This window comes from Glycine max, chromosome 13, assembly GCF_000004515.6.
Source record: "Glycine max cultivar Williams 82 chromosome 13, Glycine_max_v4.0, whole genome shotgun sequence".
Classification (NCBI taxonomy): Eukaryota; Viridiplantae; Streptophyta; class Magnoliopsida; order Fabales; family Fabaceae; genus Glycine; species Glycine max.
The window spans coordinates 31,133,573-31,147,750 of record NC_038249.2 but is presented as its reverse complement, the minus strand read 5'-3'; the positions used below and the strand labels follow the sequence as shown (position 1 = coordinate 31,147,750).

General features: G+C 28.8%; 1 protein-coding gene across 2 annotated transcripts; it reads left to right on the top strand.

The window, feature by feature from the left end:
- Nucleotides 1-5,675: 5,675 nt before the first annotated feature.
- LOC100792734 (E3 ubiquitin-protein ligase BIG BROTHER) lies at nucleotides 5,676-13,417 on the top strand. 2 transcript variants are annotated; one of them, XM_041008245.1, is made up of 9 exons: nucleotides 5,803-5,940; nucleotides 5,967-6,003; nucleotides 6,094-6,308; nucleotides 7,298-7,529; nucleotides 7,841-7,878; nucleotides 11,219-11,263; nucleotides 11,997-12,124; nucleotides 12,915-13,023; nucleotides 13,111-13,417. In XM_041008245.1, exons 3-9 carry the CDS (start codon nucleotides 6,168-6,170, stop codon nucleotides 13,159-13,161), a joined length of 744 nt encoding a protein of 247 aa, XP_040864179.1. In that variant the 5' UTR covers nucleotides 5,803-5,940; nucleotides 5,967-6,003; nucleotides 6,094-6,167; the 3' UTR covers nucleotides 13,162-13,417. The 2 variants fall into 2 exon arrangements, with proteins under 2 accessions (XP_003542854.1, XP_040864179.1); XM_003542806.5 differs by lacking the exons at nucleotides 5,803-5,940; nucleotides 5,967-6,003 and adding an exon at nucleotides 5,676-5,784.
- Nucleotides 13,418-14,178: the final 761 nt, after the last annotated feature.

Below are 14,178 nucleotides of genomic sequence, written 5' to 3'. Positions count from 1 at the left end.
TTTTGTTTAATTTCAATTGTGAGATACCCTATAATATATTCTATATATTGTTCTAGAGTTATTCCTGTCTCTAGACAGAAATGCATAAATAAGCACCTTTGATTTCCTTATGTGTTGAAGTAAATATGTTGGAACTGAATTGATCATTGTACTACGTATTGCTGCTTGTCATTTATTTATCGGGTTTTTCACACCCACCAATCATCAAGATTCCTGGCTACCCTCACCTTATTTAAGTAGGAGTTTTTTTTTCCCATTCAAGTTTTTACATGATCACATTATATTCAACCCCTATCCTCAGGTAAACAACTATTATGTTTCTCTACATCAAATCCAAATTATTCACCAATTTCTAATTGTAAGAACAATTTTAAATTAATTATTTGAGCCATCAATCATGTAGTACTAACAAATGAAACAAACAATCAAATAGAACAACAAAATCATGAATTAGGATTATATAGAAATCAAATTGCCTTCCAAAAATAAAATATATAAATCAAATTATATTAAGTTCAAATTGGCAATCCTCATTCTCTAACTTAAGAATATAGCACAACATATATAGTGAAAAAATAGAAATGAAGGGGAGATTATATAATGAAGCCAGGGAAAATGGAAGGTGCAATTTCTTACTTCCACAAGAATTCAGTTCTCAAATTAGAAAGTTTAAAGTTCTTATTTTGATTCTGGCTCAAAATGTTATAAAGATACCCAAATTTAGTTGCATCTTGAATTTGTAAGTTGTAATGTGTAAACATGAATTCTTAGGCATATCAAAGTCAAGGTAAATCTCAAAGAGTATTTATAAATATACTTATATATTATTCACTAATAGAGTCCTCATATAGATAATAAAATTTGATTTCTTGTCCTTGTGAGTCTTATCCTTACTAAACCAATGTGTTGGCACCTTAACATAGTTCTAATGAATACACTACACAATGAGTTTCTAGTGTATAACATGTGAGTATCAATATTTTTCAAAGAGAAATGCTAGAACAACACTCTAACACGTTCTTTTCAATAAACTCCTAATTAGTTGAAATTTATTATAAATTACAAATTTTGTGGGACCCATATTTTATTTAATGAAGAAAAATATTAGTAATACACTCTTTTGAACACTTACTTTTTTATTGGTTGAAACTTCTTGAAAATTTCAAAAAAATTATGGGTGTCATCTTATTTAATAACTCTTTTTTTCTTTCTCATGATTTTGAAGTTTTCAATAAATTTAAACAAATCATAGAGTATATTTGAAGAAGTATGTTAGATACATTATAATATAATACTCTTTCAATTAATTCACTCTCCTTAATAAAAATAATTAATTTAGCTAATCACATTAAATTTATCAACTATTTGTATTATCATTCCAAAATTATTTTTTTTTATCTTTTTATCCAGTTAATTGTTTCTCATTAGTGTTTGAAGAGAAACTAATTAAGAGCATGTATAGAAAAAAAATTAATGTATTAAGAAATTAGAAAAATTAAAATCTTATAAAAAAATAAATTTATGAAAATAGTCTTATAATTGAAGATGAAGAAAATAGATAGTGTGTTACTAATACTTATTTTTAATAATTGGTTCTCATAATTTTATAATTTTCAATACAAGTGCACGTATTTGTATATTCAAAAAAAAAATTCTAGGCTACCCCAAGTCCCTGCCATTAAGCTGATAGACTAAAAAAAATTATTAATAATATTTTTATAAATACAAGTAAGAAGTTTACTTTTCATGCAGGGTTACTATAAAGATTTTTATACAGACAAACACTTGGAAAGAATCTTAAATATGACTTATGGAGTCATACGGTAGTTAGATGATTGGGAGGAAGGATATAAGGATTGGGAGTTAGAGTTATGTGTTTGAATCCCATCAATATAATATATTAATTATTATTGGGAGTTAGAGTTATGTGTTTGAATCCCATCAATATAATATATTAATTATTAATATTTGTTGATAAAAAAATAAAAATATTTTAAATATGACTTTTGAATTATTTATTATAAAAATTAATAAATTTATGATCTTCTAAATTTGAAATGAGTATTGTTAATATCTAACATTCATTTTAGGCTAGATAATTAAATAATATTTTTATTCAAAATTATCGATGTTTTAACCTTTTCATTTAAAACTATTGATATTTTACAAATGGTAAATGCTAATTAGTAGAAAGGTTTCTATTGGGATGCTTAAAATTATATTGTTCATGATAATATTTTCGTATTCTCCTATAATTTTTATAATAAATACGTTCTTTCTTTATTTTTTTTAACCAATACCTAAAAACCTGATTAGCAAAATCCCCTTTACAAATTTGAAGTCTCATTAATATATTTTTTCTCACATACGTTCCACCTTAAAATAATTAAATCTGAATTTTGCAATGAGTACTAAGCTTATTTAATGCAGTAAAAAAATTACACTTATTTAAAACCACTTCAAGAAAAGAAAAACATATTTACATCCAATATTTAATAAGGATATTTTTTACAAAGGATATTAACATTTTACACCTTTTAATAATCTTTAACATTAATTATTATTTTTTATTTTAGGACTCAAATAATAATCAACAGTTATGTTAGCATAATACCCCCATAAACATTATTGGGTACTACTTGTGATAGCCTCATGTTAAGTGATTTCAAATGACCAAAGGGACTAAAAGAATTAATTTTAAATTTTAGAGGGACAAAAAGTAAAAAAGAAAGAATATATATATATATATATATATATATATATATATATATATATATATATATATATATATATAAAAGAACCAAAACTAATCAAAAGGCATATTTAATTCTAATTTTTATTAATTATTTTATTTTTATAAAATAAGTACTAAATAAAAAAATTATATTTAATACTTTAAAGTATAAAATATATTTAATTTTTTATTCAATCAGTAAAAAGATTTATAAGATAATTTTGTAAGAAAACATGAGTTTTTTAAGTATATATATATATATATATATATATATATATATATATATATATATATATATATATATATATTCCTCTGTATTCCTTTCTATTTTTAATAATTTTATTTTTCTTTTAGATTTGTAACATGTACTGTCGTTGAACAATATTATTTTAATTGTATTTTCTTGGCATATATAACTTTGTCTGTTTTCATTTATTTAGGTACACTTGTCTCTATCTTTTACGTCTAGTTCAATGAACTTCCCAATGTTCCAATAAATCTCTGGACCCAAGAGCAAATAAAGGTTACAACAAACGTCTCCCCCTGATCTGCAAAATAAAAATAAAAATAATACTACCCATAATAATATGTGAAAAATAATCATATGTAAAATAATAGTAATACTTTTGTGAAAGGACCCGTCCCTCAATCTTATGTTACACTTTCTTTTAGGCCCCGCTTGTTTGAGGAGAAAGATGATGAAAATGAAAAAAAAAAACCAGACATAAGAGTCATGTTTTTATACTTTATTTTAATTTAAATTTTTTATCTTAATTTACTTTTTTCTATTCTAGCGAACGGAACCTTAGTGAAATAGTAGTAATAATAATTGTTTAGTTTTTTCAAGAAAAAAATTAGCAGAACCCCGTTTAGGTCTACAATTGGGATTTAGGTATCAGAATTCAGAAATTGAACACAGAAAAACAGCTGTATGGTACAGAAGATTGTACTGTCATTTACAGCAGACATTTGTCTCTGATAAATGCGGCTTCCACAGTTTATCTTCACATGCCATTTAATTTAATTTATTACAACTATAAAGTGTTGTTAGTGAGTTTTATTTTTGTTTTTGTTATTATGGCTGCAAAAAAAACATAGTGGCTGCTTCAATTTTTTTTTCAGGAATTAGAATGATATTTTTTAATTTTTAAATTACTTATTTTTTATTAAAGATAAGGCTGCTTGAGTGGAAATTGCTATAGTTAACTGGTATAGTTATTTATTAAATTAACTTTTATATTAAAGTAATACAATTGAGAGACTTTAAATTAGTTAATTAAATAAAGTATGTGTCTGCAGTATGTTTATTAAGAGTGAAAGAAGTTTATAATCATGAATATATACGATACTTTTGTTTCAATGTTTGCTTTTTTTTCACATTAATAAATAATAAATAATAAATTATTAAATTAAAAGTTGATTCAAATTCCTTAATATAAAATCGAGAGGTTGCTTTATAGTACTTGCGTATTGAATATGTTCCCATTCAAAAGCATCTGCCATGGCTGCCATGAGATACTGAGATTATCGTAGTTAGGACAATGAAAAAAAAATTATATTGATCATATAATTAAGATAACTAGAAAAGCTCAAATTATTGTTCTAATTATAAATAATAAAATTTTTTATTTTATAATAAATATTTTTAATTATTTAGTATCCTAAAACTTTTTACACTATTAATATTGATAAATTAATCAAGTAATTGAGCATAAATAATTAATAAACTAAAATTAAAATTTAATTATTTTAATATTATTTAAGTTCAATTCTTATCGAAATAATTCTTAAATAAATTTTACTTCTTTATTCTTTTTTTTCTTTTTTTTTTATGAATAGTGAGTTAAGAACAAAAAAAATCTTACAAACTAAAACTCTTAAATTCATTAAAGAGATTAACTCACGTGAGTTATTATAAACTTTATAATACCTGAATTTAATTTTTAGAAATAAAAAAATCTAGAATTAATTGTTAAAATTACATATATCAACAAATTTAGTCTATAAAATCATAAAATGTAATTTTAATCTTAAAATTATTATACAACGATAATTTTATCTTTTTTTTATCAATATTTACTAATTTAAAAAAATAATTTTTTATAATTTAAAAATTAATTGAACCTCTTGAAATTTAAATACACATAATAATTTTGCTATGGTGAAATTTTAAATAAAAAATAATTAACTAAAGGAAAGTTTGGGATTTTATATTGAGGAGAGTACGATGAAAAAGTAATCTCCGAATTCCAGCATGAAAAAATGACTTATTTATTTATTTGAAAGTAAGGAAGTACCTTTCAAAGCATATAATATATTCACAATAATTAATTAGGAAATTAGTAGTTAAAGAATTTAATTTTTATATCCATTAAATAAAAATGTAATTATATTATCAACTAATTAAAAACTATGATAAATGTGATTTTTAAAATAATTATTATAAAAAATAAAAATTTATTATATACAAATATAATAGTTTTTAATTAGATGCCAATAAATATTTTACATTATTAGTATTAGGGAAAAAGATACATTTTGTACTTCTATATAATTTTAAAAATAAAAATAATATAAATTAAACAAAATATAAGAATATGTAATTCACTCTATAACATTTAGTTAATAAAAGTTAAAAACAAAAATACCTAACTAAAAATGTACACTAAAATAAGGCATTCCATTTATGGATATGCACTATTTGTCATAATTAAAAATTATGATAAAATTAATACAATATATAAAATTGATTATAAAAATTATGAAATAATTCCGTTTATTATGCGTGGTTGTAATTAGTTTAAGAAATTTTAACATAAAATAAAAATCAAATATAAATTCTTTCGATAAATGATTTTCACATATGTAATAATAAATATTTTTTAGTTAATTAAAAGTTATCATTATTCAAATTCTCCCAAATCCATGGGCACAAAAGAGAGAGAGAAGCACACTGCACACCACATTGCCACATAACACAACATCGAAACCCTCTCTCCCTCTCCCTCTCTTCCTCTCCCTCTCTTCCAACCATTCCGAATGTGAACAAGGTAAATCAACTCTCGAACTTTCCTTCTCTTCTCTTTGATTCCCGAGAAAAAAAAAAGACACTGCAATAATCCCACCATTCTCCTTTACCCTCCCAATTTTCTCTTCTTCAATCTCACACCACCACACACCAAAATTACAAACTTTTTTTAAAAAAAATTGTTTTTTTTATTGAAATAAAAAAAATTCATGCTAAACCTCGTTTTGGGTCGGATTCGAAGGTTGTCTCCGCGATTCTGTTTTCCGTTCCTTTTAAGAATTTGTTGCTCAAGGCTAATGTGGTTTTTCCTTTCTGTTTTTTGTTTCTGCAGTTGTTGTTGTTGAACGGTATTATATATAGTGTGTAGTGTGGTGGTTTTTTTTTTCTCTTCTTGAAGGTGCAAAAATGAATGATGGTAGACAAATGGGGGTGCATTACGTAGACGCTGGGTTCCCTTATGCTGTTAATGATAACTTCGTGGATTTTTTCCAAGGATTCACTCATGTGCCCGTCAATTATGCCTTTGCTGGCTCAATTCCTGATCAGGTTTTTCTTTCTACTTGCATTTTTTATTTTTTATTTATCTTTGGGTAGAAAATGTTTTTCCTTCCTCGAAATTCGGTTGTAGTGTCTCTAGAAATTTAATACTACCATTTTAGTCCGTACACAAGTGATGTGGTTTTAGACTTTTAGACTTGAGTCCCTTGTTGGCAATGTTTTAAATTGCGGTTGCGGTCATGGATCCTTGACATTGTGGAAAATTGAGGACAAATATGGTCCTATTTGCTGTTGCAGGAGACCCCAAAAGCTTGACATTGCAGCTGAAATCGCAGTGGTCGACCATTTTTTAAAACCTTGCTCATCTTGGCTAAAAACACGTGTTTCTATTAAAATGTGGGAACTAAGAATGTATTAGGTTTTTATAGGGACTTAAAATGAATTATTTAATGTTTATTTTGTTCTTTTATTTTTGGTGTTGTTTCAATGTTTCTCAACATGCTGGATGATTTAATGGTTTTTCTGACAAGGTTGTAGATTCATGCTACCCATGAATTGCTAATGTGGGTTGTTGCAGGAGTTTATTTTGAATTTTATTTACCCCAAAATATGGGAGTTAAAGCAGAAATTTCAGTCCTATTGTTGTTATTATTCCTGCTGCTACCTAACAGTTAGGTACTTAGGTTATAGAATTCACAATGTTTGACATGGGATCATGGAAGGTCAATTTTATTTTTTTAAAATAATTGTAATTGGAAGGTCAAGTACAAGAAATAATGTGAGAATGATAGTTACTTTTCTTTGAGTTGAATTGCAAGAGTGAATGGATAATGCTGCATTTGAAAGCAGCTTTGTGTCAAAGACAAGTCTGCCTCCCTTTTTACCCATTTAAATATTAAGTTTGTATTGGGGTCATTTGTAAGTGTGTAGAACTTAACTTCACTGAAAATATTCTCTTTTGTTTTATTAACTCATAGTTTACTATTGATTCTGTTTTGGTTTGTGATAATAACTATGTAATCTTATGTTCTGTCCAGGAAAGTGTCTACTGGTCAATGAACATGAATCCCTATAAGTTTGGATTGTCTGGTCCTGGGAGTACATCTTACTATAGTTCTTATGAGGTAAATGGTCATTTGCCGAGAATGGAGATAGATAGGGCTGAGTGGGAATACCCTTCGACAATTACCACTGTGGAAGAACCAGCTACAACAGATTCTCCACCTAGAAGAGATGGAGTCACGAGCATGCAGACCATCCCTGAAGAATGTTAGTGGAAATTTTATTTTCTTTCACTGTGAGCGTAGGCCTGTGATCAAATTGTTGATTTCTGCGTTGTATCTTAAATTCTTTATCACATTTTTTTAATCACTTTTTGGTGCCATGCTAACAACAAATTAACATGAAAATCATATTTTTGGATTTCTTTTGCAGACAGTCTTAAATCATTCAAACCTTTTTAGTGAATTTTTTTTTTCCTCACTTCTGAATTAAATTGAAAATATTTTTTTTTTTTATTATTTAGGAAATCTATGTGAATCATAGTATAGTATATTAATTCTTTTAAATTTATTTTGCAGGCAGTCCAAATCATCATGAGTCCAACAGTAGTAGCCAGGTAGGAAGCTTTCTTATTTATCGAGCCACAATTTTAGACCTTACCTAATTGAATCTTGGTTTAATATTCAATCATTGGTCCCTGGTAGGAACGCTGGGTCCCCTATGCTTGAAAATTGGGAGACACTATTTCAATGATAGCTGGGTGTACATGGCATACTTTAATGGCAAATTGTAATCTATTCACTGTACACTTTTTTGGATACACTAACACTTTTATTAGTAAATGTTGGTCAAAATGAATATTATTCAATTTAACTTGGGCCCCTTGGCAAATAGTCCCATGGTTTCAATTTTAGCAATTAACTTGTTTAAACTTTCAATATGTGACAAATAATCCCTGCAGTTTTTAGCTTTGGCAAACAGTCTGCTTATACTCTCAATGTGTGAGAAACAACAATAACCTTATCTAGGTGAGGTCGGTTACATGGATTACATAATGTCAATGTGCTCTCAATTTGACAAACATCAGTAATTTTAAATTTGACAAGTAGTTTGCCTAAACTTTCAATCTGTGACAAATAATCCCTGTGGGTTTAATTTTGGGAATTAATCACAAGGTGTTATTTGTCATAAGTTGGGAGTTTAACTGGTTTAATTACCAAAGTTGAAAACACTGCTATTTGCACAACAGTCAAAGTTAAACAGGGTGATTTAAAATTTAACCATAAAAGTTTAGTCCCACACTTATGGTACTGAAATTGAACCATGGATAGAGGATTGTATATAAAACTGTCATTTTATTTTAGCTTATTAGGCTGGGTTGTAGGGCATAATTCCATTATTCCAATAAATTTTGGAATGTCAGAGTTATATCTTTACTCATGCCATCTGATACAAAACTGAGTCCAACAATGGCAAATATAGCCAGAACAAAAGAAAGGAAATGAGATATGTATCATTAGAATGCTGAAAATTACTGTAGCACTAGCACACTACTACCCCATAGCATAGCTCCTACAGAGAGCAAGAGCTCTGTTCGTAACAAACTAAATGATTCCCAAAAGATGCCCCACTTTCCTGCCTGTCAGCTATTTGTCAACATTTTCCCAAATCAGTAGCTAATTCTCCCTTCCCCCCCCCCCCCCCCCTCTCTCTCTCTCTCTCTGCCAGCTCACTACTTTCACCCATTTTCCTCTTATTTGTCCTCACGTAAACTTTCCAGACCCTAGTCCCATGAGACAATTGATGGGTCAATTTCTCCCCTGGTGTCCATGATTCCTTTTGGTTCCTAACATCATCTTTCGTCCCTCTGCTCAATGGGTGGGTCTTGCAGTCAAGCTCCCTTCTGTGTTCTGCCTTTCTAGACAACTTAGATTTCTATGCTTAATGCAAAGCTCCAATGCTTTCATTTGCTTCACATGTCGTGTCATATACAAACCCAATACCATGATACTCGGGTACATAACCGATACTTCTTTTCAAATGATGTTCAATGAGGAATGATATTGAGATGATGTTGGCAATATACAACAATTTATGGCAGTGATTTATAATTTCTATTTGATTTTTAGTAATGTTCAGAAGTATCCTCTTAGTTTGGATTTGCAAAATTATACATATCAGTTTTATAAATATATGCATGGTTATCAAAATCTCGAGTTAACTCACTAACTCTTATGAGTTTACGAGTCCACTTACCCGCTGCGAGTTGACATGTCTGTAAACTCTCTTTTTAGTAGACTCTGGGTATACTCTATAAATTCGGTAGACTCTCGAGTTTATCACCGAGTCAACGAGTCAGCAAGTTAAAAAAAATTAGACCAAAATGTAAGTCATTTTGGATTGTTTTCTGTCTGTTTAGTGTTCAACATATCTTCATTTAATGTGTTGTTTTCGAATAAAAAAATTTTCACATTTAATAACATCAAATCCTTGTTTTTTAATAATATCAAATCTTCGATGAGAATGATCTATCACTACTATAACATCTGCAAGTTATTATTTAGTAATGATGCATTACTAGACTTGGTTATTTAAGTTTTATGAAATTTATAATTTATTATTTTGATTTATTATATTGTTGAAATGTTTAATTGGTATGTTATTTGTAGACATTTTGTTATTATTTTTATATGAAGTGGACTTTTATGAGTCTACGAGTCGAGTCTGAAATTTTCACGAGTTTAAATAAACTCTCGAGTTTGATAACCTTGCATATTTGTATATATACAATGCACGTATCATATAATTATCTTCAAATGCTATATATCTGATATGTGAATCATGTCTGCACATATGGCCTAGAAACAGAAAGGAGTTTTGAAGTTCGGCATCATTTATTTTTTCATTATCACATCCTGTGGACCTTTGCTTATGCCTCATAACTCATCTTCCTTTTCTATGTCTAGTTATTGATTGAGGACACTTAGCATCAAATAGTATTTGTAGTTTTGCCGACAGTGTTATTTTATTTTATTTTTGATATACAAATACAAATGTGTTTACATATGTGGGTTTTTGGACTTGGTTTTCTCCCAAAACGGTTTTCATAGGAGAACCAATAATTTCTATATCTCGTTTCATATAAACCATCCTCAAAGTTTTATGCTTGCAGGAATTGTCCCCAAACACCTTTCTTTTGAGTAAACTGAACAATTGGAATGTTACTAAACCAAAAACACAAACCAAGAAATTGTACAGAAGATATGAAGGCAAGAACAAACCTTTTATTGGTTAGATATCAATCAGATAATGGCTGAAATCTTCGAAGAATGTTTCCATACAACTGAGCCATTGCTCTGTTTTCTCAACATTAATAATTCCCCATGCTTCCCCTTCTACCCTTCCTTCTATTTAAGCCAAGCCCCTTCCTTTCAATCTCTCTAACTAACTAAATGATTGTTATAATTGTTTTTTTTTTTGGTGAATAAATTTGATTGCTAAAACTAATTATTGATATTCTAATTAAACTAATCATCAACATTTGGGAATCTCTAATTGGGAATGAACAAATTCTAGACAGAACTTGACTTGATTTGTTGTTGCTTCTATGATACTCCATTTTTCTATTATTCAAAAAACAGGGTTTTTGTCTCTCTTGTTAGTTCTGCTGGAGCTCATTATTTAGGTCAAAATATAATCCATAAAGATGTTATTTGAATCCTCTAAATTGATTTCATGCGCTACCTTCCATATAAGCTCTATCAAACTGGGAATTATATTATTTAAAAAGAAGACTTGAAAAAACTTTAGTTGAGATCTCTCTGCATTTCAATTGCTTAATGTCAACAAGTAGTTAACCCTTCTGTATGTTGTTTTCAACTTGTAACTTGATAATCGGAAGCAACATAAAAATTTATCCTCTGAAGTCTCTAATCCTTGGTGTTGCATTGATGCAGGTCATATGGCAAGACAACATCTATCCTGATGATATGACTTATGAGGTGTGATGCACTTAATGTTTTACAAGTAAATGCTGATGTATGCATGTAGTTTCTTACTTTTAGAAATTTGTTTTACTTCTTTCAAATTGTTGATTATATTAGTTGTTTTACTAAACATCAGATACTATTAATTCACAGTGAGAGCATTTAAATATTTAAGGTATTAACTATTAACAGGGTAAGCATCCAAAGTTAACATTTTTCTAGATTCAAAGTTTTGTTTAGAGATTGTAGGATTTTTTGCAGGCTTTTGCTTTCAACCTCTTTGGTGAAGACTTCCAAATGGTTTTAAATTTAATAGCCCCACACCCCAACCACACATGCTCATAGACTTGAAACACCTGAACTCTTGTAGTAGGAGCTCTAATACCATGTCAAGAACCAACTCTCTAAAAGATTAAGCTGTGTTAGGTGAAAGCTCGTGAATAATTTTATATCCAATAGTTTCAAAGAATGTCAAATTAACCTGAAATGGTGCTTTATATGATGTCAAATTTTATTTAAATAATCATTAAGCTAAAAAAAAAAAGGGTGTTGCCTTCAAGATTTAGAAACAGAAAATAGCTGTTATAAAATGTTGCTAATTTATTTTGATGATTGAAGTTGGGCATCGTTGAACTTGGTGCCAATTTGTATTGTAATATTTTGATTTGTCAGTTTTATTGGTTTGCTGAATAGAAGTAGGATTAGAAATCATGAGGATCAATAGCCAATGATATTTTGTAAGTGATAGGAACTACTGGACCTGGGGGAGGCAGTTGGGACTCAAAGCCGAGGTCTTTCCCAAGAACTTATTGATATGCTTCCAACCTCAAAGTACAAATTTGGTAGTTTATTCAAGAGAAAAAATTCTGGGAAAAGGTAATCTCCTGGTTCTCAGGTTTTATTTATTTATTTTATGGAATAGATGAAAACTTGGATAAGAAAAAGTTAAATGGTGGCCAAGAAGTGGAAATTATAAGATTTAATTTAATCTCAACAAATTGTTATCTTTAATGTTATTGAGATCAATCTAATGAGCAATATATGACAATTGGAGCGAAAATTAGTTCATGTTTCATGCTTTTAGCATTTATATTTTTTTTTTTTTTGATTGGCAGCATTTATAAATTATAGCTGTATCAATTTGTAATTTCCCTTGTTTTCATCACCTTTTAAATCATTAATCAATCAATAGAGAAGAAAAATCATTTATACTTGTCCATTTTCATTTCTTAGTTTATTTCCCCTATTCTTTGTCTTCAATGCCCTTGGAAATAGAATGCTTAATTATTTCCTTCTGTACTATGGTTGACAGTGTACAATGTTTCGATAGTCTTAATTACGGTGACTAGAGTTCTCCACTTTCATCCCATGTCCAGAGAAATATATTCAATAAGCTCTAGTTATATATGTAGGACTTATGCCTTCCAAAAAAAAAAAAAATATATGTAGGACTTACATTAATCATAGAAGTTTGATTTTATTTCACACACAAAAAAAAAAAACAGAAGTTTGATTTCATATTTTGACTATTATTTTCTTTTTCTGAGCCATTAGAACTTCTGCCTTCTAGATTTATGATATTTATCCCACCTTTTTCCTGGTTTCAGTCTCCAGCTATAATTTATACTTTCAGATTATACTCACAATCAAATTGCATTGCAAACAGGTGTGTAATTTGTCAGATGACATACAGAAGAGGTGACCAGCAAATGAAATTGCCATGCAGCCATGTCTATCATGGTGAATGCATCACCAAGTGGCTTAGCATTAACAAGGTATACATTTTTAAATCCATTTTTTTTTTCTGAAGTTCACTTGAATATGTTTTTATATTTTGTTGTCCCCATTTGCCTTCTTTTCAGAAATGTCCTGTTTGCAACACTGAGGTTTTTGGCGAGGAATCAACGCATTAGCATCAAGGTGGCAAAAGAGGATCCTTTTTGCTCTATTAATTTTTGCTTCTCATCCAACTCACCCTCTCCCTCCCATTCTCTTTTTTAAGTTTTAATTTTTTACACGTAGGTAGGTGTAGTATGAAGAACTATGGCAGCTCTCACACAATATATGTTTTGTTTACTAGAAACAACCTATTGGAGTCGCATCTTCTTGTGGTTAATGTGTGATTTTGTGTGTATTCATGCAATATATATTCTCTTAGCTTTTGTGCCCCTTCCTTTGGTATTTGGGATTGAAAAATCTGCTTCTCAGCCATTGACCAACATAGAAGTGTTGAGATTTTGGAGTAACAATCTCATGAGCATGCTAAATGGATTGAAAAAGGAAATGTGTGGAATGCTCGGGGATATGGAGATCTTAATTTGAGAAAAGTGCATGTTTCGATATCCAGTGAAAAATTACTTGAAGCACATCAGGAATCTTATTCTTGTTTTCATTTTGTTTTTATTCAATAGATGTACATTGGTACACGTGTCACAACTTAACAATTTCAACTGCAAATTGAATATACACATTCGGCTAAGAAAAATGGGTTCTCTCACATATGCACTTATTTAGCTCAATAGGTGCAATTGGCTACTCAGGTAATTTATCTCGTGCCAATTATTCAGTGGGTAGACGCACTTAAATTGTACTCGTTAATTAAAATATCAATGATTGAAAATTGGAATAAAATTTTTAAAAATTAAAAAATTAATTATAATGTCAATTGTTAATTTTTTAATAATAGTAATTAGTTATTATACTTTATCTTCAAAAGTACACTCCTTTTATTTTAGACCAGCCAAATTCAGAAAAATTAATGTTTAAGGAGGATGGTAAATGACCTCATGCGGGCCAAAAGGGATAAGATGCGATTTCACTTTCCCCAACACCACCTTCACACATTCTCACATAGTCATAAATCAGCACTGTTGGTTAAAAATTGAATGGTTTGAAATTCTTATGGCTATTTGAAGTTTCATTTAGTAAGA